Source organism: Microcaecilia unicolor, chromosome 9 (genome assembly GCF_901765095.1).
Source record: "Microcaecilia unicolor chromosome 9, aMicUni1.1, whole genome shotgun sequence".
In the NCBI taxonomy this organism is placed as follows: domain Eukaryota; kingdom Metazoa; phylum Chordata; class Amphibia; order Gymnophiona; family Siphonopidae; genus Microcaecilia; species Microcaecilia unicolor.
Genome location: NC_044039.1, coordinates 132,778,602 through 132,803,903, shown reverse-complemented (window position 1 = coordinate 132,803,903; position 25,302 = coordinate 132,778,602). Strand labels below are relative to the sequence as shown.

At 43.1% G+C, this 25,302-nt stretch overlaps 1 protein-coding gene across 1 annotated transcript in view; it reads left to right on the top strand.

Annotated features, from left to right (window-relative positions):
* Nucleotides 1-25,302, top strand: part of SMOC1 (SPARC related modular calcium binding 1) — a 410,799-nt gene that overhangs the window by 348,768 nt on the left and 36,729 nt on the right. Inside the window, exons 8-9 of the mRNA XM_030215156.1 lie at nt 12,446-12,638; nt 17,054-17,136. Coding sequence (XP_030071016.1) covers nt 12,446-12,638; nt 17,054-17,136 — 276 coding nt within the window. The remainder of the gene's footprint in view (nt 1-12,445; nt 12,639-17,053; nt 17,137-25,302) is intronic.

Below are 25,302 nucleotides of genomic sequence, written 5' to 3'. Positions count from 1 at the left end.
GCAAACAGGGCAGCTGCCCCGAGTCCCACAGCTCCAAGGGACCCTCCAGGCATCTCTTCCCTTTCTCCCCAGCACATTCTGTCCCCTCCTCCCTTCTCGATCTTCTTTAAAAATGTATTTCCCTTCTCAGAAGGGCTCCGACACAAGCTGCCTGCGGTTGCCCCGGAGCTTTCCCTCGCTGCCGTGATCCGCCCCCCTCTAACGCAATTTCCTGTTTCTGCCTGGGTAGATCGCAGCAGAGAAGAAAAGCTTTGAGACACTTGTGGGGATGGCTGCTGCACCAGGACCCCTCTGAGAAGGGAAATCAAAATTTTAAAGAAGACCACAAGGTGAGGGGAAGGGAAGGAGATGCACTGTGGTAGGGAGAAGAGGAAGAGATGCCTGGGCCACATACTAGCTATGCAGGTGGGGAGAATAGGGGAGGGGGGGGGGGGAATCAGGGGCCTCCTCCTTAATTTTTGCCCTAGGTCACACCATGTCTAAAACCGGCCCTGGTTACATCATTTTTTTGTGTAATTGCACCATTTTCCAAACCTGTACATATAGGGCTGGATTTAGTAAATGGAGTCCAAATTTGGGTGCCGAAAAAAATGGGCACTATTCTAAAAATGGTGCTTTGAGTTGGGCGTCATTCATAGAATAGTGCCTAGTGCCAGGATCTGCACCCAATTTTAGGTGCGAGAATTTACAGCAGCTGAAACCAGGTATAAATTTTAATTCCTAAATTAGGCACAGATCTCCCATATTCTGTAATACTGTGTGCATTTTAAATTAATGTCCTTGACATGCCCCAATTGCACGCTAAAAACTATTAGCACAAATCTTTGTAGAATGGCGCCTAGCAAAATGTTCATGTAAATTCAAATTGTTGCCAATTAGCACCAATTGTTAGCACCCAATTATTGGTGCTAATAGGCTCATTACTCAGTTAAAATACATGCGGAAATTGGGCGTGTGCCCAAGTTTGTGCATTCAATTTGAGCGCCATTTACAAAATTTGGGGGATAAGTTCTGCTAATTAGTGAAGTTGCTTGCTTTTTTGAAATATAGAGGGATAATTTTTTTAAAAATGAGGGATTAAGGAGATTTACTCAATGCCTCATAAAGCCCTGACTGAAATTTATAGATTTAAAAATCCATGTGTGCCTCTGAGCTGGTGAAAACTCTCAAAATCTCTGCATCCTGAGGGATCTACATATGTAAATTTACTTGTAAATGACACCATTTTCATATATAGATGCTTCAAAAATAACCTCCCAGGTATCCAAGATCTTCTGAGAGACTCCTGGATGGGTATCTGCTAATCCCTCGTCTCCTGAATCTCCTACCATGTCTCTGTGTTTAGGGTGTGGAAGGGTCAATGAATAAAGCTGTGCAGTACAGCCATGCGAGCTCAGGTTTCCTAATGTGAGCGAGTCTTAATTATCACGTGCCAGTGCGGTAAATTGCCATGTTTGGCAGACTGACCCTGCACTGTGTGGTGCTATTTTCCAAGATGGCGTCATGCAGGGAGTAATCGAGTGGGCATTGCTCCTGACTATTTTACCAGGTATTCCATGCTGTTTTCCCACTTCCTGACTGCCAGCACGGATAAAATGTGCAAAGCACTTAGACACTTTTAGTGAGCACACTTTGAACTTCATAATTTTTAATGAGAAACAACCCTTATTGTGTCCCTTTGAAAACCGACTGCACTATATGAGGCTAAAAATTCCATCCATACCTTGCAAATAAAGCAGGTTATTGAAAATTACCTCAGAAGTTAGGAGTGGCCTAGTGGTTAGGGTGGTGGACTTTGGTCCTGGGGAACTGAGGAACTGAGTTTGATTCCTACTTCAGGCACAGGCAGCTCCTTGTGACTCTGGGCAAGTCACTTAACCCTCCATTGCCCCAGGTACAAATAAGTACCTGTATACAATATGTAAGCCACATTGAGCCTGCCATGAGTGGGAAAGTGCAGGGTACAAATGTAACAAAAATAAAATTAAAATTAAACTTGTATGAATTGACAAGCAGTACTGTTCTACTGCTGTCTCTGCCCATTAACGACTGAGCCTCTACAGCTTTTCTCTTTTTCTGTGTCTGTAGGAATAGTCCTTACACAGTTGCAACTTAAGTGTACCAACTGCTATCTTTGGTAAGCATTATTGGCAGGGGCCAAGGGAGAGATGAAGGGATCCACTCACTGCAAGTTCCTTATTTTCATCTCCCTGAATTTACATTGCAAACTTAGGCTGTGTGGGGTAGAAAAAGAGAAGGAGCGTGGAGAAAAGAAGAGGAACCTAAAAGTGTGGATATGTGGAAAGAAATGGTTTACATATTTATATACAGGTACTTAATTTGTACCTGGGGCAATGGAGGGTTAAGTGTAGGGTTGCTATATGACTCCAGAAAAAGGAGGACACTGATCCAGTCCGGGTTTTGCTTCCACTGAAAGCAATGGAAGTAAAACCCAAACTGGCTCAATCTGTCCTCCTTTTTCTGGAGCCATATGGTAACCCTAGTTAAGTGACTACCCAGAGTCACAAGGAGCTGCAGTGGGGAAATGAACCCAGTTCCCCTGGTTTTGGACAGTCATTGCTCACCTTCTTCTCTCTTCTTTCTTTTAAGCTTCTTTGGTTTTATTGTTTCAGACTACTGTCTATATATTTGTGTACCTTTTTTGGTTGTTTCAAATTTGGCATCATATTGCAAACCACCTAGTTGTATGTTCTTGAAAGACGGAGTAGCAAAATAAGTTAATTGAAAGGGAGAGGAGGCCAGAGAAACTGAAAGGCTGAAAGGAGACACTCTCCCACTTTTTTTTACCTTGACCTCGCGTTCTTACACTGCTTAGCACTGCTTCCCAGTAACTCATCGAATGTCCAGTCAGTGCAGCATCACTCTCTTGCCTTTGCTTCAACTAATCTCCTGCTGTAGCCGGTAGTGACACACAGGCCAGTGACCCAAGCTGAGGCTGAGAACGCATGACCCAGCACCTCCTGAACAGTTACAAACTGTAAATGTCAACTATAGATTAAGGAAACTTGTTTTTACAAAGCAAAGGATTAACATGTTTAACTGAAATCTGACATTCTTTTCTTCCCTTTAAAAAAAAAATTCCTTAATGAGAGAGAACATCAGATTAATCGGGTACAAGCAGAGTTTTTGATACAAAATCAGGGGCATTTGAAAGGTACCCCTCACCCCCCTCCTAGATTCTGTTTCCTTTGTTTAAGCATATAGGGGTTGCTCACTGAGTCCTTCAGGAAAGGAATCATGAGCCATCCACACTTTCTGAGATGTGGAGGAAGTCAGACAGGATCAGAAAAATACAACTGACTTAACAATTCACATTTTCTATATAATTTAAAGTAAACCAGGTCTGGCAATCCAGCTTTGAAGAGCTGCCCCATGACCAGATTCAGCAGGGAAACTTTATGCCTGTGGTTCTTAACCCAGTCTTCAGGGGTGTACCCAGCCAATCTCATTTTCAGGTTATCTATAATGAATATGAATAAGAAATCTTTCCTTTAACTACCTCCAACTATATCTCATGTCTAGTCCTCACTTATATCCATATATATTATATCAAACTTTCTTTATTAAACATTTACTTCAAGGTACAAAAAGTCTATACCATGTAAATATTCTTTAAAACCCTAATATCGTAGCCTCGTTTCATTCATTCAATACATACACTCTTAGTCCTATCTTCTATGTTGTACTCAGTTGTCTCTAATCTCAGTTGTCAATCGATGCCTGGCCGCCATTTTCTTCCCTCAGTCCCAATGAAGGTTCCTCCAGGGTCAGTCAACAAGTATAATAAAATACAGAAAATTAACAAGTTAAAGTCACTACCCCTGAAGACGCACTACGGCGAAACACAATTGTGTAGGGTGTGACAGGAGTTTGATATAATATATATGGATATAAGTGATTACCTTGGTCAGTAGATAATAATATGTAATCAGATTGGAATTTGGGAACTCAATAAAGATTTGATGTCTAGCCCTCGTCTGACGTAACTTGCGCGAGGGTGGGACACAGGGAGGGAAGGCCCGAAGGGAGGCGATCTGCAGACTGCCGCTGCTGTGCTTCTTTCACATGGAGCGAGGTCAAGGTGAGGCGCTATGATTTGAAATCAGGGGGAGCCTGGTGGTGGACGGAGGGGGGCGGGTGGAGGGGACTGCGGTGCTGGGCCCCCACATGGAGGCCCGGGCCCGGGGAATTTTGTCCCCCCTGCCCCCCTCTTGGCGGCCCTGTTTCTGACCACAAAGAGTGAGAAACATGCTTCCAGGCAACTCATATTGCACAGAAACAGATGGTTTTCTCAGAAGTGGTTATGACCAGCAATGTTCTAATATATGTATTACTTTATAGGGTGTCTGTATTTTTCAGTGGCACAATTAACAGGTGACAAGAGTGACAATTTGTTTGTAGAGACCTTCAGCTCAACCAAGCACACAGTAGCGCTTATGCAATATCTTTTCTAATTAAGCAAAGCAAAAATAAAATTGAGAATTAGCATTGATCATTTCTTAAAGAAAACTGAGTCAATATTTAGCAGGTGGCGGTCAGCACTTTTCTAAATGCTGGCCACTGTGGAATGAATTATAAGTAGATATTCTGCGAAGGGTCATATCTGACTACCAGAATTGAATAACCAGCACGGTTCCCTCTAGGCTGAGCGGGATTCCTCCACATACCGTTTCTGTCGGGGGGGGGGGGGTGCTGTTTCACTATCACATTTTCAATAGTGAGGGGCAGGCAAGTTCTGCTGGATTCCAGAGAACCTGCCTGCCCTAGAAATTGAAAACACAATATTGAAGCACCACCTTCCCCAGTGGCAGCAATGTAGTTGGAGGATCCCGCTCCGCTTAGAGGGAGCACTGATTAATCAGGTCATAGCAGCCCCTGGAAGTTATCCAGGTAGCGAAGATAATCAGCGCAGGTACCCAGATAGTTATCCGCGCAGGTTAGGAATGCTATTTATGTGATCCACTCTTCACGACTTTCCTATGAAGAGAGGCTGAGAAGGCTAGGGCTTTTCAGCTTGGAGAAGAGACGGCTGAGGGGAGATATGATAGAAGTGTATAAAATAATGAGTGGAATGGATCGGGTGGATGTGAAGCGACTGTTCACGCTATCCAAAAATACTAGGACTAGAGGGCATGAGTTGAAGCTACAGTGTGGTAAATTTAAAACGAATCGGAGAAAATTTTTCTTCACCCAACGTGTAATTAGACTCTGGAATTCATTGCCGGAGAACGTGGTACGGGCGGTTAGCTTGACGGAGTTTAAAAAGGGGTTAGATAGATTCCTAAAGGACAAGTCCATAGACCGCTATTAAATGGACTGGAAAAATTCCTCATTTTTAGGTATAACTTGTCTGGAATGTTTTTACGTTTGGGGAGCGTGCCAGGTGCCCTTGACCTGGATTGGCCACTGTCGGTGACAGGATGCTGGGCTAGATGGACCTTTGGTCTTTCCCAGTATGGCACTACTTATGTACTTATGTACTTATGCACTTTGCCCGGATATTTATCTGGGCACAAGTACAGAATATTGGTGGTGCTTGCTCCACCTCCTGGCCACCCTGGCATTAATGGATCAAGACTATATAAAAAAAGGGAATCCTAACTTCCCACCCCAACTAATGAACATACTCCAAAAAATGGGAAGAAATCATAGGAACAAGCAGGACAATTATAGAAACATGCTATGACTAAGCACTACAATACATTCAGATTTTTTGCACTTTACATTTTTAGGGTATCAGAGAATCATGTGCTTAGCTCTTGTTCCCTTTGTACAGCGCTGCTTCAGAAAAGTACTCGCCTATTGTTTAAAGACTGTTTAAGATTGTTTAAAGTCTGTTTTTAATTTCACATATGGGATATGAAGCACAAATGCTAAAACTATTGGGCAAATGATTGAGAAGAATTTGAAGGTCTGGACATGCTAAGGGAGAGCATAAGAATAGTCATACTGAGTCAGACCAATGGTCCATCTAGCATAGTATCCTGTTTCCAACAATGGCCAATCCAGGTCACAACTAGCTGGCAGAAACCCAAATAGTAGCTTCATTCCATGCTACCAATCCAAGGGCAAGCAGTGGCTTCCCCATGTTTGTCTTAATAGCAGAAGAATATTTATTACGCATATTGTAGTTAATTGTAACCTTTCATGTTAATTGGTACCATCTGTTGCAATTTCAATGGAACTTGCTCCTGTCCATTCTCCACCCATGGCATGCCACAGCCAACGAAGAACGTAATAAGTCCGGCTCAATTCACTAACCTCCTGCACTTTTCAGTGCCCAAAACATTGCTATTACTGTCCTTGCTATAGAAAAGTACTACAGAGTCCTAAGTTATGTCCACCAATATAATAATGTGAAAGGTTACGATTAACTACATTATGCTTCATAAATATTCTTGGAGGTTCTTGAGCAGAGTGCATGACTTCTGGGCACCAGCATTCAGGTACTTCAATTTGCTGCTCTCCATTTGGCCATCCAAATGGTGGTGTCTAAAGGTCCGGCTCAATTCACTCATCTCCTGTAGCACTGGAGTTGGAGGTGGAACTGGTGACATTAATTATATTAGTAGACATAACTTGGGGTTCTCTAGCACTTTTCTATAGCAGGAGCACCTAAGAGCAGTGTTTCGGGTACCCAAGAGTTACGAGCTCCACTACTGCAAGAAGGGAGTGAATTGAGCTGGACACATTTGGACACTCGAAAGTAAAGGCACCCAAATGGCGGCAGCAATACAGCAGCATCTAAATGGTGGAACCGAAAAGTCCTGCTTCAAGTGGGTGCAACCAGGGGGTAACTTTAAAGGAGTGATGTTTGCAACCCTAACATTCTATCCCCCTCATTCCATAACAGGACACCTAAAGTTATGTGCCAACTTGCACTCATAAGTTATAGAATACATATTGTTACAGTTATGCACATAAGTGCCAGCTGTTACTCAGCAGTATTCTATAGCTTAAGCAAGTTACTCAGCATGTAAATGCAAGGGGGTGTACATGTGGGCAAGGCTTGGGCAGAGCATGGGCAGGTCCCAGCTTTATGTGTGTAACTTATAGAATACTGTAAGTTATGTGTTATGATGCCTCATTTAGGCATGCACATTTATGCCGAGATGCCATTATAAAATTAGCGCCTACCCCCTAATTCTATAAAAGTCGTCAAAAATTGTACACACAAATTTAAGCATGCATCCAATCTGCGTGTGCAATTTAATTGAATAACAAGTCAATTAGTGCCAATAATTGGCTTTTTAACAAGCAATTATTGGCACTAATTAAATTTAATCGGACTTTACATACATAGATTTAGGCAAGGGTTGTGCGCCTAAATTTTATGTGCAATCGGAAAAAGGGGGTGCAGAAATGGAAGGGGCATGGGTGGAATGAGGTCATTCCTAGCTTTTACACGCATTGTTGTAGAATAAGAGGGGATACACGCCTAATTTAGGTGTGTACATTTGAACTATGTTTCAGTTGGTGAAAATGGCCGTGCAACTCAAAGGTATAAGTGCTATTCTATAAACCGTGCCTAACTTTAAGCTTGGCTTACAGAATAGCGCTTTTGGTGCATCTTACTTTTAGCACTCTTTATAGAATTGCTGCCTATGCATCCAAGAAGACATTGGGGTAACCCACATGGAATGGCGTTTATGACCCTAACCCTATTGGTAACATTGCATCGGGCTTCCAAGAAAGAACTGTGGTAAGCAGCACAGAATGATGGTTACAACAATAACAGTAGTGACATGGATGAATTAGGCTTCCAAGAAGCCACCGAGGTAACCTGTATGGAGCGATAATTGCTAAATTCTAATATCAATGCTTATTAGGAGGTGAGATATTTTGGACAGTGGATTTGCTAGTTTTGGTAGTGACTATGAGTGATGGAGTTAGCGTTGGGCTTGTGAGAAGTATAGAGAAAGAAGTCAAAGCATGATTCAGTCTAAAAGTGGAGGTGATAGAGGTCAGTACATTTAAATATTCTGGGCATGTTTGAGACCAATATGGAAGGTAGTGTTGGAAAGGGATTTAAAGTTTAGGTAAAATACATGAGAATGGAAAGCTAGAGTTGGGTTGAGTATGGAAATTTATGGCTCATCTACTCACTGTGGAAGAATACCATCTAAGCAGACTGCATTTGTTTTGTTTTTTTTCTGTCATCATTTACCGTGTTACATTATTACTGTGACCAATCATCCAATAATACTTGTATTTTAAGAAGAGTTTTAGATTGGAATATTAAATCACAATTTTTACCCATCTGTAAAATACAGCAGTGATACATGGCTACCAGGATATCATTTATTCCTAATGTAAGGTGGGTGTCCATTTTGTAGAGTGGTCCTGTCTATCGATGAACTCACACTCCAGGGCCACCACAGAACACATTGTTTCCTGGGCCTCTCACAGCATGCACATTTATCCAAGGGAGCACGGTTCTCTCTAGGAGGGAAAGCAATTTCCCTTCAAGGACCTGGCCTAGAGGTTCCCCTGAACAATGACACAGAGACACACACACGGGGTGCTCCAATTCTCTTTGCTAAAATAGGTGCAAAACAATTACTGCTTTGAGGTAGATTTTTTGTGGCAGGCAGTGGGGATACTCAGCAGCACTGTCTGGTTAAGTGCCATTGAATATCCCCTCCTAACCAACTCGGTGCAATTAAATTAGTCAGAAGCCTCTCCTGCCTGGTTAAATCATTTTGAATGTCGAGCCCCGTAATGTTCCACACTTTTCCTTTATCTGTGTTAGTAATCACTTTCAATATTTATCTGTCTTCATGGGGTAATAGGTCTGGGGTAAATCTATTCCTTTCTGAGTTAAACACAGACTGATCAATATTCTAACAATTTAACTGGCCAGAAACGGCCACTGACTGGTTAAATTGATTGGGCTATCTGCTAATTTTCAGCAGCACTTAGCTGGTTATCGCTGCTGAAAATCAGTAGTTTGTCCTAAGTGAAAACCGTCTATTTTGAGGGCATTCCGGGAGCAGAGTCAGCACTTGTCTGTTTAAATGCCGATATTCAGCACTTAACCAGCTAGGGTAACCGCATAAATGGGACTGCAAAAAACAGTCTTATCTTTATGCGGCAACCCATGTGCTGACTCGCAACTTAACCGGCTATGTGTTAGCCGGCTCCACTTAAACTGGATATTCAATGCCAAAGCCCAGATGTGGTCTGGCACTGAATGTCTGAGAATAACACCAGCAGTGGTCAGCAAAACTCTCACCACCGCCAGCTGAATATTGACCCCACAGTCTCTTCTTTTCTGGGATCCACTTCCACAAAGACTCTTCCCAATAGGCAGAGCCAGCAGGGTGTGGCAAACAGGGCAACTGCTCTGGGCCCCCATACCATAGGGGGCCCCAAACCTGCCTCAAACTAAAGGAGACATAGGCTGAAGGCCAGCTTTTGGACTCCCTTCCCAATTTCTGCCCTGGGCCCCTGAATGTCTAACATCAGCCCTGCCAGTAAGTGTAATCTTGTACTTAGTACCTTTTCTGTTAGTCCAGCTGCTGAGTAGCAGTGGCGTACCAAGGGGGGGTGGCAGTGGGGGCGGTCCGCCCCGGGTGCACGCCGCTGGGGGGGTGCTGTGTGCCTATCGGCTCTTCGTTTTCATGCTCCCTCTGCCCCGGAACAGGTTACTTCCTGTTCCGGGGCAGAGGGAGCATGGAAACGAAGAGCTGACAGGCGCGCGGCACCCCCCCCCCCCCCACAGCGGCGTGCACCCAGGGGGGGTTCTTTCGCCGGGGGGTCGCGCTGCACCCAGGGGGGTTATTTCGCCGGGGGGGGGGCGCTGTTCCGGGGGGGGGGGGGGCGCTGCACCCGGGGAGTGGGGTGCATCGGCGATCCGCCCCAGGTGTCAGCACCTCTAGGAACACCACTGCTGAGTAGGCTTCTCTTCCTTCTCCCTTCTGTTTGAGGACCAAGCTGTTACTCCACATTCCTCAATTAAATAGCAAGCGATGGGCATGGGAGTAAATCCTCTGTCCTGTCACATTCACTTCACACTGGATTCAACTCAGAAGTCAGAGAAACTATTCAAGACACTAAATAGACCCAAAAGCTGATCCTTAGACACACACTACACCTCTTTGAAATCCACAAAGTACCATAATACCAGACCCTCTGTAGAGGTCTCTGACTTAAAGAGGGGCAGGCGGTATCATAACAGCTATCCCAGAAGGGGGATACTGTAGTCAAATAATACTATATATCTCCTCTCTATTCTGGCTTGATATGGTCCTGAATGCAGACGTATACTGAGTTAATGAGGGCCTACAAATACTGTTAGACATTGTTCTGGGAATTGGGGGAAGAGTCCTTTCAAGTAGTGTTCTAATACAGATGACCTTTTTCCAGTCTGCTCTTTCACTTGCCAAACAAGGATTACTACATCCAGTTGATAAACTGTCTTGGCTATTGGCGTCTCTTTGCCACACTGAACTCTCTCCTCAAAGTGCCTTCACCTCCAACTCCCTCTTCACTTTCTTCCTAGTCTCTGGCTGAGTACTTTCTTGATAAGGTTCACAAGATTAACCTTGAATTCTCAACCAAGTCACCTTCACCTCTCTTTCTCTCAGTCCATTATCTCCTTCAACCCCTGCCTCCTTTTCTTTCTTTTCTGAAATCATTGAAGAGGAAACTTCACATTTTGTTTCCTCCTCCAAACTGACTACGTGTTCCTCTGATCCTATTCCCACCCATCTACTTAGCACTATCTCTCCTACTGTCATATCCACAATCTTTCACTTTCTATGGCCACTGCTCCTGATGCCTTCAAACATACTGTAGTTACACCACAACTCAAAAAGCCTTCATTGGACCCAACCTGTTCTTCAACTGTCAACCCATCTCCCCTTTCCTATGCAAGATACTGGAATGTGCTGTTCACCGCCGTTGTCTTGACTTTCTTTCATCTCATGCTATTCTTGATCCACCTCAATCTGGCTTTTGCCCTCTTCATTCAACTGAAACAGTCCTTGCTAAAGCCTCCAATGACCTGTTCTTGGTCAGATCCAAAGGTCTATTCTCATCCTTCTCGATCTGTCTGCTGCTTTTGACACTGTTGATCATCACCTACTTCGTAATATGCTGTCCTCATTTGCATTTAAGTACTCTGTTCTTTCTTGGTTTTCTTCTTATCTCTCCCATCGCACTTTTAGTGTATACTCTAGTGGATCCTCCTCCACTTCTATCCCACTATCAGTTGGTGTACCTCAGGGCTCTGTCTTGGGACCTCTTCTTTTTCCATCTAAACTTCTTTCCTCGGTGCTCTGATCTTATTCCATGGTTTTCAGTATCACCTTTATGCTGATGACTCCCAGATCTACCTCTCCACACCAGAAATTTCAGCAGGAATCCAGGCCCAAGTATTAGCCTGCCTGTCTGACATTGCTGCCTGGATGTCTCACCACCATCTGAAACTAAACATGACCAAGACTGAGCTTTTTATCTTTCCCCCTAAACCCACCTCTCCTCTTCCCCCATTCTCTATCTCTGTGGATAACACTCTGTTCCTCCCTGTCTCATCAGCTTGTAAACTTGGGGTTATCTTTGACTCCTCTCTCTTCCTGAGCCAGTATGTCAAGCTCCATCTCTGGCCGTCTTCAAATCCAGGCTAAAAGCCCACCTTTTTGCTGCTGCTTTTAACTCCTAACCCCTATTCATTTGTACAGTACCCATGTACGTTTTATCATTCCCATCTTAGTAATTCCCTTATCCTTTATTTGTCCTGTTTGTCTGTCCTGATTAGATTGTAAGCTCTTTCAAGCAGGGACTGTCTCTTCATGTTCAAGTGTACATATGTCTAGTAGCACTATAGAAATGGTAAGTAGTTGTAATAGTACAGCTGTAGCTTTGTAACCTATGCTCATCTCCCCAACTGCACTGCATTCTGAGATGTGAAGTCTTGAAAAAATTCTTGGACTACAGTTCATGGAGGTTTGAGATAGCGTATTTTTATAGGGTAATTCAGTCTTGGTTATCTTTTGCTGGAGGCACAACTGGAAAAAATAAAGCAGAAACCTAATGTAATGAGCTCTCTCATATAGAAAACATTTCTTAAAATCTCTATTCGTTCACATGTGCTGACTGCAGCACTACATTACTTAAAAGTCAAGTTCTCCTATAACAAACACTCTTTCAAACTAAGTTTAACTCTTGGCTTCTGTCTTATAAAGCAGGAGCATAGTACAAATAGGCCTTTCACTTGATGCTCTGTCATTTTATTATCCCCACATGTTGTATGTACATCAGAGCACTGTTCTCTTCACATTCTTTCCCTGGACACATTCTGTCCATTATAAAAGTGATTTTTGCTGTACAGAGGGCTTTGACCTAGTATTTGAAAGGGTGTTATTGGGGTTTCAGAAACCTATTTATGTTGTTCTGCCTCTCTATTTTCTGTATTTTCTAGAGAAGATCCACTCCTGTGACCAGGAAAGGCAAAGTGCCCTTGAAGAAGCACGACAAAACCCACGAGAGGGCATTGTTATTCCAGAGTGTGCCCCCGGGGGACTTTACAGACCTGTACAATGTCATCAGTCCACAGGCTATTGCTGGTGTGTCCTGGTGGACACAGGCCGCCCTCTTCCTGGAACTTCTACACGGTAAGAAATGCTTTTTGTATCAGTCTAGTCTCAATGCCCTCAGCCGCCTCAGCTTTAGTATGCATGGGTGCTCCTCCCCCATCCCATCCACCCCCATATTTTGCAGGTGCTAATGCTGAATTGGTCCCCTCCCCCCACCCCCTTGCAAATATGACATCCTTATCCTTTACCTTTCCCAATGTAAACAGGCAAACTATATCTATGTATTCCATGTAAACTGAGCCATGCCCAGAGCCCATTCCAGGGAACCATCACAATAGACTCTGGGTAATTCTGTATCTACATTTCTTTATTCAGATAAAAGCTGCTATGGCTTCTATATTGAGGCTTCTGGGATTTTCTGTCTGTCTGAAGTTAATACAGGGCAGTATTTCTGAAGGGGACAGTGGTATACTTCCTTAGCCACTACCCTACCCCTAGCCTTTCAACTTTCCTTTACCAAAATATTTTCCCCCCATTAAAATGTTCCCCGGCCTTGTGTTAGATTTGAAGGGTATGGGGTTGGGATCGGGGCGTAGCCAGACTTTGGCAGGAGGGGGTCCAGAGCCCAAGGTGAGGGGGCACATTTTAGTCTCCCCCCCGGTGCCACCGACCCCCCCCCCCGCCATTTTTGACCCCCCCCGGCGCTGGCACCCCTCCCCCATCCCATTCAACCCCCCCTTCCCGCCGCCACCAGCCCTCCCCCCACCACCAGGTACCTTTGCTGGCGGGGGTCCCCAACCCCCGCCAGTCGAAGTCCCCTTCAGTTCTGGTCTCCAAGTCCGGCACATTGCTGATCTGGATTCTGTTTCTGTGAGTCCTGATGTCCTGCACGTTCTGGCGCTGAAGAGGACTTTGGCTGGCGGGGGTTGGGGACCCCCGCCAGCAAAGGTATCTGATGGCAGCGGCAGGGGAGGGTTGGCGGCGGTGGGAGAGGGGTCAAATGTGGCGGGGTCGGCAGTGGCGGGAGGGGGGGGTCAAAAGTGGTGGGGGAGGGTCAGCGGCAGGGGTGTGTGAAAGCAGGGGCCAGGGCTAAATCTGCAGGGGCCCATGCCCCCGTGGCCTCACCTAGCTACGCCCCTGGTTGGGATGGATGGTGGCAGGTTGCTTATATAAATTTGGGATCCTATGTTTTTCCTGTCCTATGCTTTATAGAGTTCTTTCAATTGTTATATTTTTCCATCTTATGATTCCTTTGTGATTGACTGTTGTATTTTCTTTGTTCTATTATTCCTCAGTTTGTTATGAGGTTCTTTTGATCCTGAATAAGTATCGTTTAAACTTAAAATGTTCCCTGGGCTGTTCCCCTAATCCTCTTGTTCTTACCATGGTGTAAGTTCACCTGAGTAGCATAACATGCTAAATGATTTATTGGAGAGGGGTTACAGTTTTTCCTGTTTGGGAGTGCAGTTTTCAAGTCTGGAAACGAGCAGTCCCTTTCCATCGGCATCTGAATAACGTAAAGACCATCTCTGAAGAAATCTTGCCAGACAATTCAGCAGAGATACAATTGAATCACCCTGGTTCATTGACACAGAATGAGGGCAAACATTCATATCTGATACTTGCTTCAGGGTTGGACTGCCTTCTCAGACTGACCCCTGAAGACTTTTTCTTCCTAGGTTCCTTTTACACCATTGCTTTATCTCTGGTCCCTTGCTTTCCTCTCTCTGCCATCCATCCCTCCTATGTCCAGGGTGCATCCTTTCTTCCTTTCCCTCCCCCATGTAGTCTGTTCCCCTCTTCTTGCCATACATCAGTTAGCAAAATGGTGAGCATCTTGATTTTTAATTTTTTGGAGGGTATCGGTAATTATTATCTTATCTAGAGACTAGGTCAAAGAGCTCCCATATGGTGGAATACCCATTCGGTCCAAACCAATTCTCATAAATTTAATCATTTACCCTCATTTTTCTTTAAATTCAGACCAGTTCTCACTCATCAGTTTTTTTTTAAAATCTACTGTAGACAACTTCCAATACACAGTCTAATGCACATGTGTCCCACAAAAGATAAAAATGATTGCATGTTTGACCTCCTTATGTCTATATCTAGTGTTGTAAAAAATGATTTATAAATAACTTTCACTTATCTGCATCAGCGTAGTGCAGCAAGATGTAACTGCTCTTCTAAATCACGGGAACTCAATCTTTCAATATTCACCATCGAAGCTGCGAGGTGTTTTGGTGCTTCCATGCCTGTTTTGGAGGCAGAAGAATCTTTTGTATGTGGCAATACCAGTCCTTCCAGTGAAAACAGGATTGCACTACCCATGCAGTAGTTCAATTCTGCTTGTCTTGAAAAGTGAAATGTAATAAAGTTAATTAAACATGTAACAGCTGTACAACTTCTGTTCACTTCCTGGCAAATGTATCAGATTCCAGCTTTCTACTTGACTGTATATTAGATTTTTATTTTCTGGTTAAGCTTGCACTAGTCAAACAGATTTGTCATTTTATGGCCTGATATTCAGCCGGTGGTGATCTGCATTGTGCTGACCGCCGCCAGTGTTAAACCTAGAAATTCAATGCTGGGCCCATGTCCAGGCACTGGCATTGAATTTCCGGGTTTGCAGAGCCGGCTAACGCATAGCTGATTGAGTACAATATTCAGCGCTTAACCAGCTATACAGGTCACAGCAAGAGAGGACTGACCTTTCTGCGGTCCTATTTAAGTACATAAGTAATGCCACACTGGGAAAAGACCAAGAGTCCATTGAGCCCAGCATCCTGTCCACGACAGCGGCCAATCCAGGCCAAGGGCACCTGGCGAGCTTCCCAAACGTACAAACATTCTATACATGTTATTCCTGGAATTGTGGATTTTTCCCAAGTTCATTTAGTAGTGGTTTATGGACTTGTCCTTTAGGAAACCGTCTAACCCCTTTTTAAACTCTGCTAAGCTAACCGCCTTCACCACGTTCTCCGGCAACAAATTCCAGAGTTTAATTATGTGTTGGGTGAAGAAAACTTTTCTCTGATTTGTTTTAAATTTACTACACTGGTTAACCTGGCTGGTTAGGTGCTGAATATTAGCACTTAACTAGCCATATTCCAACTCTGCCCCGGAACACCCCCCAAAATAGACGTTTTTCACTTCAGTTCTAACCAGTTATTTTCAGCGGCACTAACCAGTTAAATGCCACTGAAAACTAGCAGTTAGCCCTGAACAGGTGGTTTAACCGGCCAGGAGCCATTTCTGGCTGGTAAAATTGCTTTGAAAATCATCCTGTTAGGTGTTGTCTTTGAATGAAGCAGAACTGTTAAGGGAGCCCGATCTTTGGGAGGGAGTTTTAATCTATGCCCCTAGTTCCACCCAGCCATGCCCCAACTCTGCCCAACCACACCTCCAAGACCCACCCACTCTACCTTCTGGTTCCACCACCCCCCTCCTAACAGACTTTGGTAGCAGCAAGGACAAGCCACCTCCTCCTCGGGCAGCAGGAAATGCTTTAATAAAACGTCATCCCCTGCTACCGCGGGACCAGTTTTACAACGAGAGCTGTGAGATTTTGCAGCTGTTATCATGAAACTGGTCCCATGGCAGCAGGAGATGACATCTTATTAACGTATCTCCTGCTGTTGATGGAGGGGGAGGCTGCTCAGCAGGAGATCTTCACTCCTCAGTGGGAATGCAAGAGATAACTCGCGAAAGTGGGAGTATCCCGCTGGAGACTTGGCAGGTATAATGAAGTCACAATGTGAAGCTGATATACAGCAATATAAAAGATCTGAATCAGGCACATAGGAGCCAACTTTTTGTAATGATTGGAGGTATTTACCTTTCACAAATTACCCCTTCTTGGACAAGGTGAACTATTTGCTCAATATTGGAGGTGCCCAAGCACCCAGAGCACCCACAGAGATGGCACTTATAAACAAGCTCAGTGGGCCTGATATTCAGCGGGCAGCGTGTTTGCTGTCTGTTGGCGGACCGTTTCTGGGGACCAGCATTGAAAATCCAGGTTTATTTTGGCAGCTAAAAAGTTAACTGTCTATGCTGATATTCAGAAGTAACCGGTTAACTTTTTAGTGGTCAAAGATAGGCCTGTTATTTAAGCAGCCTATTTTGACTGCTCAACATAGCTGGTTTGGCACTGGATATCTGCGCTTAACCAGCTACGTTGCGTGATATACAGTTAGCGGTTAACCGCTAACGGGGATATTCAGTGAAAGATAACTGGTTTTCTCTTGCTGAATATCTGCAGTTAGGCATTTAAATGCTATTTAAACGACCAGGTTAAATAGTTTTGAATATCGGTGGGGGGGGGGGGGGGGGGGGAGTGAACGTAAAAACACTTTAGGACCTGTGTAGTATAGGGAAAAAAAAGCCTTTAGTGTACCAGACCCTTTATGCATTTTTTTACAGTTATGTCTGCTGTCAAGATCTGATTTATTGGAAATTTTTCTTCAGTTCTTTTTCCCCTCATTTTCCAGCTATAAGACCCCCATATGTGAAAGTGATGCCAGATCGAGAACTGCTGAAATAGATGACCCCTTCAAAGACCGAGAACTGCCAGGTCAGGTCCTGCACTGCTCTGCTTCCTTACTTTTGATGGAAGATTCTTGGTAGTCAATAGGAGGGTAATTCTATACCTAGGCACTTGAGGTTAAGCAACCCTTTGCATGGCTATATGAGCCAAAATTAGCACCCTAAGCACTATTTTATAAGGGCACGCATAAGTACTATTGCATGCAAATTCAAGGGGGGGGGGGTACTTGTGGATGGGACATGGGCATGTCTCCCAGTTATGCACACAATTTATAGAATACAATATGTTGCATGTGCCCTTGCCGCTTTTAAGCAAGTTAGGCCAGTTCTAAGGCTTGGGTAACTGTGGGCACCTATATGTAAACATGCCAATACCGGGTTACACTAATGTTCTATAACAGAATCTGGGTACCCAGAAGCCATTATAGAATAGGTGGCACCCGCATGGCACACATTTATTTGAGAAAACTTTAATTTCCAATTGGATGGATTGGTACCTCTTGGGATTCGTTGACCTCCGCAGGTCCTTCTGTCTTACATGCCAATTCTGTCAATATGTCGGCTATCATTTACTTTTATATAAGTTTGTCTTGGCACCTAATCTTTTATATATTATACTAGCCGTTAAGCCCGTAACACGGGCTAGTTTTTTGTTTTCCTATGGCCTCCCCCCATCCACCATCCCTGCTCTCTCCCCTGCCCTCCCCCCAGCGTCTGTTTCCCTCAGTTCCGCCCCTCCTTCCTTCCCTGCTCCCTCCTCCTCCGATTTCCATGCCCATGTCCAAGCCTTTCTCCCTATTGGGCTGTACTGCTGGTGGAGGCGGGGCTTGAACTTCTACACTCTCAGTGTTCCGACTCTACTGCGCATTTGCAGGTGAGTCGGTCACTTGCCGTTTATATGTTTGATAGCTTTCCTGTCACAAATAGCATTCTTTTCTTTTCTGTTTGATTTTACATTTTTACTTTGTTTTATATTGTAAACCACTTTGTTATTATCCTAAGGAAGAGTGCTAGATCTAATGGAATAATTCTAAAGAACAGGAGTGGGGGGACCACTTATATTCCAATCAACTGCAGAGGTGAATTAAAATGTATAAAGATGTAATTGTTAGTAAACAAAAATAATGGTAGCAAAAATTTTCTAAAACCAATAAAATATACAAAAAGATTGCCTGATTCAATTACATACAGAAAGGAGTTTGGCAATATTTTTATACATATTGCAGATTTGACACAGATCTGTGTTTCGGCGATAAACGCCTGCCTCAGGAATCACACAATCTAGCCGAGTTTGAGGCTGACTCATGCAGAGGCAAATATTTAAATCAGCATGTGTTGTGCAAAACTAGGCAGAACAATATGCAAGCACCACAAGGGTTAATAAACAGTCACATTCTCGGCTAGAGGCAGGCATTTATCTCTGAAACACAGATCTGTGTCCAGTCTAACAATATTATTATGCATATTTTAAACTTTGAATCAGCAGATCTTTTTATATATTTTATTGGGTTTAGAAAATTTTTGCCATCATTGTTTTTGTCTACTTATAGCCCCCCCCCCCCACCCCACCTTTTACAAAGCTATGATAGACTGTCGATGCGGTAACGCTGACATAGCTCATCCACTTTGAATGGGTTGTGTCGGCATTTTTGCGTGGCTTTGTAAAAGGGGGCCAAATACAATTTTATGCATGTTAATTCACTTCTGTAGTTGGTTAAAATTTAATTGGTTCCCCCTACTCCTGTTCTTTAGACTTATATACATTTGTAGGGGTTTTTTTTCTCCTTTCCTTTTTTCGCTTTCTCCTGTTATTAAATGGAATAAACCATAAACTATAAACCATTAGGGTATCTAGAAGGAAGCAGAAAAGGGTGTGTAGCCAGAAATGTTTCATTTTGTGTCATTTCCCTTGACTCCGGCAATGTTCATCTTTTTTCTGTCTCTCTTTCTTTTCTTTTTTTCCCACCTGTGTTGTCAAGAGTGCATGTTATTTTGAAAGAGTGCTGCTGTTTCAGAAAATTGCTCACTATTAATGGCACACAAGAAAACACAAAGGACCCTGTTTATTAAGGCGAGCTAGCATTTTTAGCACGTGCACAAAATTAGCACGTGCTATCTGTGTAGGCTCCCTTAGGAATATTGTGGGCACCTACACAGCACACGCTAAAAACTCTAACATGCCTCTAGCACTGCTTAGTAAACAGGGCACAAAATTTTGTGTTTTTGTTGTTTGTTTTTGTTTGCCAGCAACAAGTAAAGGCATCATTTCAAACAAATGCACATCCCTAGTACCTAGTGAAGTAATTAAATTTGGTGAAAACACAAAGTTATTCAAAGTTGTTACATTTCAAGAGGATTGTGAACAATTACAAGAGGACCTTACGAGGCTGGGCATCCAAATGGCAGATGACGTTTAATGTCAGCAAGTGCAAAGTGATGCATGCAAGAAAGAGGAACCTGAAGTATAGCTACGTAATGCAAGGTTCCACATTAGGAGTCAGCGACCAGGAAAGGGATCTAGGAGTCATTGTTGATGATACATTGAAACCCTCTACTCAGTGTGCGGCGGTGGCTAAGAAAGCAAATAGAATGTTAGGTATTATTAGGAAAGGAATGGAAAACAAAAATGAGGACATTATAATGCCTTTGTATTGTTCCATGGTGCAACTGCACCTCGAATACTGTGTGCAATTCTGGTCACTGCATCTCAAAAAAGATATAGTAGAATTAGAAAAGGTACAGAGAAGGGCAACAGAAATGATAAAGGGGATGGGACGACTTCCCTATGAGGAAAGGCTAAAGCGGCTAGGGCTCTTCAGCTTGGAGAAAAGATGGCTGAGGGGAGATATGATAGAGGTCTATAAAATAATGAGTAGAGTGGAACGGGTAGACGTGAATCGCTTGTTTACACTTTCCAAAAATACTAGGACTAGGTGGCATGCAATGAAGCTACAATGTAGTAAATTTAAAACAAATTGGAGAAAATATTTCTTCACTCAACATGCAATTGAACTCTGGAATTCGTTGCCAGAGAATGTAGTAAAATCGGTTAGCTTAGCGGGGTTTAAAAAAGGTTTGGATGGCTTCCTAAAGGAAAAGTCCATAGACCATAATTAAATGGACTTGGGGAAAATCCACTGCTTATTTCTAGAATAAGCAGCATAAAATGTATTGTACTGTTTTGGGATCTTGCCAGGTACTTGTGACCTGGATTGGCCACTGTTGGAAACAGGATGCTGGGCTTGATGGACCTTTGGTGTGTCCCAGTATGGCAATGCTTATGTACTTATATATTCGGGGCCCTTTTACTAAGCTGCAGTAAGTGCTAGCACACGCTTACCACAGCTTAAAATGGCTTAGTGCGGGACGTTCTCAGGCATCCTGCAGTAAATTCGTACCCACCTGCTAAAAAATATTTTTCAATTTTTGTTGGAGGAGGAATGTCAGAAGGCTGAGAGTGGGAATTCCTGTGTTATTTGGTTAGCACATCGACATTTCCACATGCTGACTGGTTGGCGCAGGATTACCATGTGAGCCCGTATCACCTACAAAATAGGTGATAGTAAGTGTTCCCGTGGTAATTTTTATTAAAAGCCGCATACTAATGGCAACATTAGTGCATGGCCTTTAACAGGAAAAAATGGAAAATCGGACATTTCCTGCTGCCGTAAAAATGGCCTTAGTGCACAGGAAAACCCCGTGTAAGGCGCTAAGGTCACTTTTTAGCACAGTTTAGTAAAAGGGCCCCTTTTAAAGGTACAATGAGTAGAAGGAGAAAAGCCAGGGAGTATCTAGGACCACTACAGAAAAATTCGTAGAGTTGCAGTAATGGCCATTCCTTCTCCTTTGTTAAGGGTATTCTAATTAAATACTGCTTATGGAAGTCTTCTCTACATTTTGAATCCATGATGATATTACTGTGTACTAACTGCTGACTCTAGTACAATCCCTCCAACTTCCTGATTAATTCATCTCCTATGAGAGACCCCCATCATTATGTGCACTGCCGGCGGTTGTGAATTTATTTATTTATTTTTATTTATTTATTTGTTGCATTTGTATCCCACATTTTGCAGGCTCAATGTGGCTTACAGTATGCCGTAGTAGCGATCGCCATTTCCGGAATGAGAAATATAAAGTGGTATTGTTTGTTTGTGGGGGGGGGGGGGGGGTTCCCCTACATTGCTGTATACATCTTCATTCTTATAGTCTGTTAAAAATAAAATAAAACACCACTTTTCAACTAAATTAAACCCATCCTTGAATGCTCTACACACAAAAAAAGGGGAAAACAGTCTGCCGTTGCAAAAACTGAAAAGTGCCATGACAGAAATGACTAATTATTTATGTATTGAACTGCTGGTTTGGAAATTTAATTGGTTACCGTTATTTTATTACTTCATAACACTTCGAAAGATTTAAGAAAACATTGAGTTATAGTGCATGTACCACAATATTATTTTAAGTTAAGCACTGAAAACCCAGTTATTTCCAGGGATCTCGTTTTATTCCTGTATGGGCCATTGTGGTAGCTCTACCTACAATTCCACAAGGAACAGTTTCAGAATTCCAGACACCAGACACCACTGTCAGGCACATGTGCCAAAGTAGCTGACATTACCCTGTCCACAAGGGCAAGGGTACTTACAGTAGCTCCTTTGTCAGGGTTGTAGGCTGAGGGGAGGAAAAGGCTTTCTAAGATGCAGCCCCACTGCTTACATACACATACTGTACATGTCAAATGTGATATGGAGGCAGTAACCAGAAACCCCTGAGAGAGGACATTAAGCAAATGGATTTTAATCCCCCCCATTAATGGAATAAAAGGTTTGCTTTCAAATTAATAGTGTATTCATTCAGTACACAACCTGTTTGAGAGATCACTGGGCATTGTTGCATCGAATATGCCTTTTAAGCGCATTTTCTTCTATGCAATATGAAAACAAACTTAGACCGTAATTTTGTAGCTCATTTACTTGTTGAACAAGGAGCAAGAATGTTTAAGATTTTTTTATTTATTTATTGTATTTGTACCCCACATTTTCCCACCTTTTTGCAGGCTCAATGTGGCTTACAGAGTGTAGATATGATAACGTCGTTACATGATTTAAAAGCAGTCGGTCGTAAGCAGAGGTGAAAGAGGATTTAGATGGAAGGTGTTAGGTAGGTCGTGTGAGAGGTATTTTTGGTGTGTTTGAGTGGTTTAGGAATGATTTGTTTCATTGAGGGTGACTTTTGTAAGCTTTGTTGAAGAGATATGTTTTCAAAGCTTTGCGAAAGCTGGTTAGATTGGTCATGGTTTTCAGGGCCATGGGTAGTGCATTCCAAGACTGTGTGCTTTTGTACGCAAAGGTAGTAGCATAAGCCTGTTTGTATTTCATTCCTTTACAGCTGGGGAAATTCAGATTGAGGAATTTGCGGGCCGATCTTTTGGCATTTCTGGGCGGTAAGTCCACTAGGTTTAACATATAGAGTGGGGCATCTGCGTGAATGATTTTGTGTACAGTCGTGCAGATCTTGAACTCAATTCGTTGCTTGAGCGAGAGCCAGTGCAGTTTCTCTCTTAGGGGTTTCGCACTTTTGTGTTTAGGTGTTCCAAAAATTAGTCTGGCTGCGGTGTTCTGGGCTGTTTGGAGTTTTTTGATGGTCTGTTCTTTACAGCCTGCATACAGAGCGTTACAGTAGTCCAAGTGGCTTATTACTAATGACTGTACTAGGGTGCGGAAGATATTTCTTGGGAAAAAAGGTTTTATTCTTTTGAGTTTCCACATCGATTTTAACATTTTTTTCGTTGTATTCTTTGCGTGGGTGTCGAGAGTGAGGTTTCGATCAATGGTGACTCCAAGAATTTTCAGATTTTCTGAGATAGGAAGTGTGCAGTAGGGGGTGGTTATTGTAGGGTAGTTGTTTGTGTTGTATTGGGAGGTGAGGACTAGACATTGATTTTTTTCTGCATTGAGTTTTAACTTGAATGAGTCTGCCCAAGAGTGCATGATAGAGAAAGGCATAGAATTTCATAATTTGTCCTGGTCACTTACACTTTTCTCCTTCTTCTTGAATCTTCTGCCTCCGCCTCCTCCCTCTATCTACTTCTCTTGGGCCAGAGTAAGATTTAGATGCTATTCATAAAATTCTTGGTCACTTGGATGCCCTCCAGACCGGGTTGCCTTAACCATTAGGCAAAAAAGGCAATTGCCTAGGGAAGAGCAGCAAAGATCAAAGAGAAGCAATCAATGCTGACAGCCATACCAACTCAGAGCATTACATAAGTACATAAGTAATGCCACACTGGGAAAAGACCAAGAGTCCATCGAGCCCAGCATCCTGTCCATGACAGCGGCCAATCCAGGCCAAGGGCACCTGGCAAGCTTCCCAAACATACAAACATTCTATACATGTTATTCCCAGAGATAGGGCGGGCAATAAACAAAAGAAAGTTTAACTTTTAATAAAAGTGTGATGTACCAGTTCAGTGTTTTTAGAGAGTCATTCTGGGAGAGGTGTTGTTGACCTCATGCTGCCTGTTAAGTGAAATTATGAAAACTTTAGAGTGGGGGTGGGGGGATTAGGGAGCTGAAAGTTACTTGAGGAAGGATGCAAGACTGAAGGTTCATCTTGAACACCTAATACCCTTGTACTGGCCCTGTGCTCCAGAAGCACTCTTGTACACACTCTCCTTGTGATACAATTGGTAGGTCATTTGCCTACTGAACTCCAAACTGGAGCTTCAATCCCACACTGGTATTTCTGTCAGGTAGCCAGCCTCTGGCCAACTCAGCCATCCATCCACTTTTGGTTGATAAATGAGTACCCAGCCTTAGCTGGGAGGAGTGGATGACTGGGGAGGGCAGTGGTAAATAGTCTGCCAGAAAACTCATAAAAGTGGTAGACTCCATAAGTTGCTCATGACTTGTGTGCAGGGAGCTACCCTTTTATATACAGTTTGCAAATCAACAGAACCTGTTTGTCCATAGTGGAGTCTATCTGCTTATTGAAGAGCCTTGTCTGTGGCCCAAAGCCCACAAAAAAGGAGTATGATCTCAGTCTCTCAAATGTACTGCTAATTCTCGTCAAAGTACTTGTATTGTATTGTGCCAAGGAGAGCTTCCTTCTGAAGTTCATAAGATGTTACATGAACAGGCAATTTATCTAGGTGTGCTTGGAAATTCTTTTTAATGAGGCCTGTGACATCTGAAACGATGGGTAACCTTCTTCCACATTTTCATGGTCTCAGACTGCAGTTCTTGATACTTGATCTTTTCTCTCTACACGATTCACCAGCTAATCGCTTGGGACTGCTGCCTTTCACTATTAGAGGCTGCTGAATCTTTTTCATGGTATCACCATTTCACTTTTACTGACTGCATTCTGCTTTGTGTCAAGAGGCTTCCCTTAGCAGGATAGTTCCTCTTTATTCTTATTAAAAGCTGTGGTTTCTCTAAGCTTCAATTATTCAATGTGCTTTGAAAGTGGACTCAGTTCAGCCCTTCAACTGTAACATCCCAGAAAGTGTCAACTTAGAAAGCGGAGCTGAACATGGAGCTAAGAAAGAAACCTCCAATAAAATCTCATTTAGTTGTGATTTCTGGGGAAGAACAGTGAGTCTCACCACTGTGTATTTCCTCCTCTTTGCTATTTCACGGGCAGATGGAAATCTGATAAAAATATTTCATGCTTTAGTCACTAGCAGGTTGGACTAGTGCAATTCTAGGTTGATAACTGGTTCCAAAAGATTTGATCGCATTACACCAGTGTTATATCTATTGCACTGGCTGCAGATCCAGCCTGACATGAGCTGTCAGACGCCAGATGAGAGAAATTCAAGAAGCTGCTTTAGCGACGTTACAAAACAACCATAACGTCAATCTAGAGAAAACGAAGCTACATTGATCAGATAATATGGTGAAAGCTCCAAATAGTGACCTTTTGGACAGCAAAAAGACTCCTGATGCAGGCCATAGGCCGAAACACAGCTGTGTTGAGTCTCATTCTCTTATTGCTCATTAAATTGTTTTATTGGATTTGCAACTGAAGCGTCTTCCATTTTGATATTTTTGGTCCTCTTCGCTGTTCTTTGTCTCCTGTTTATAGTTTTGCGAAGACTTGTTTCTTCTGTTTTTTGCATCATTTGCCTGTGGCTGCATGCATCTTTTTCAAGTTGTTGTGTATAGTACGTAAATCATTTCATGTGAAA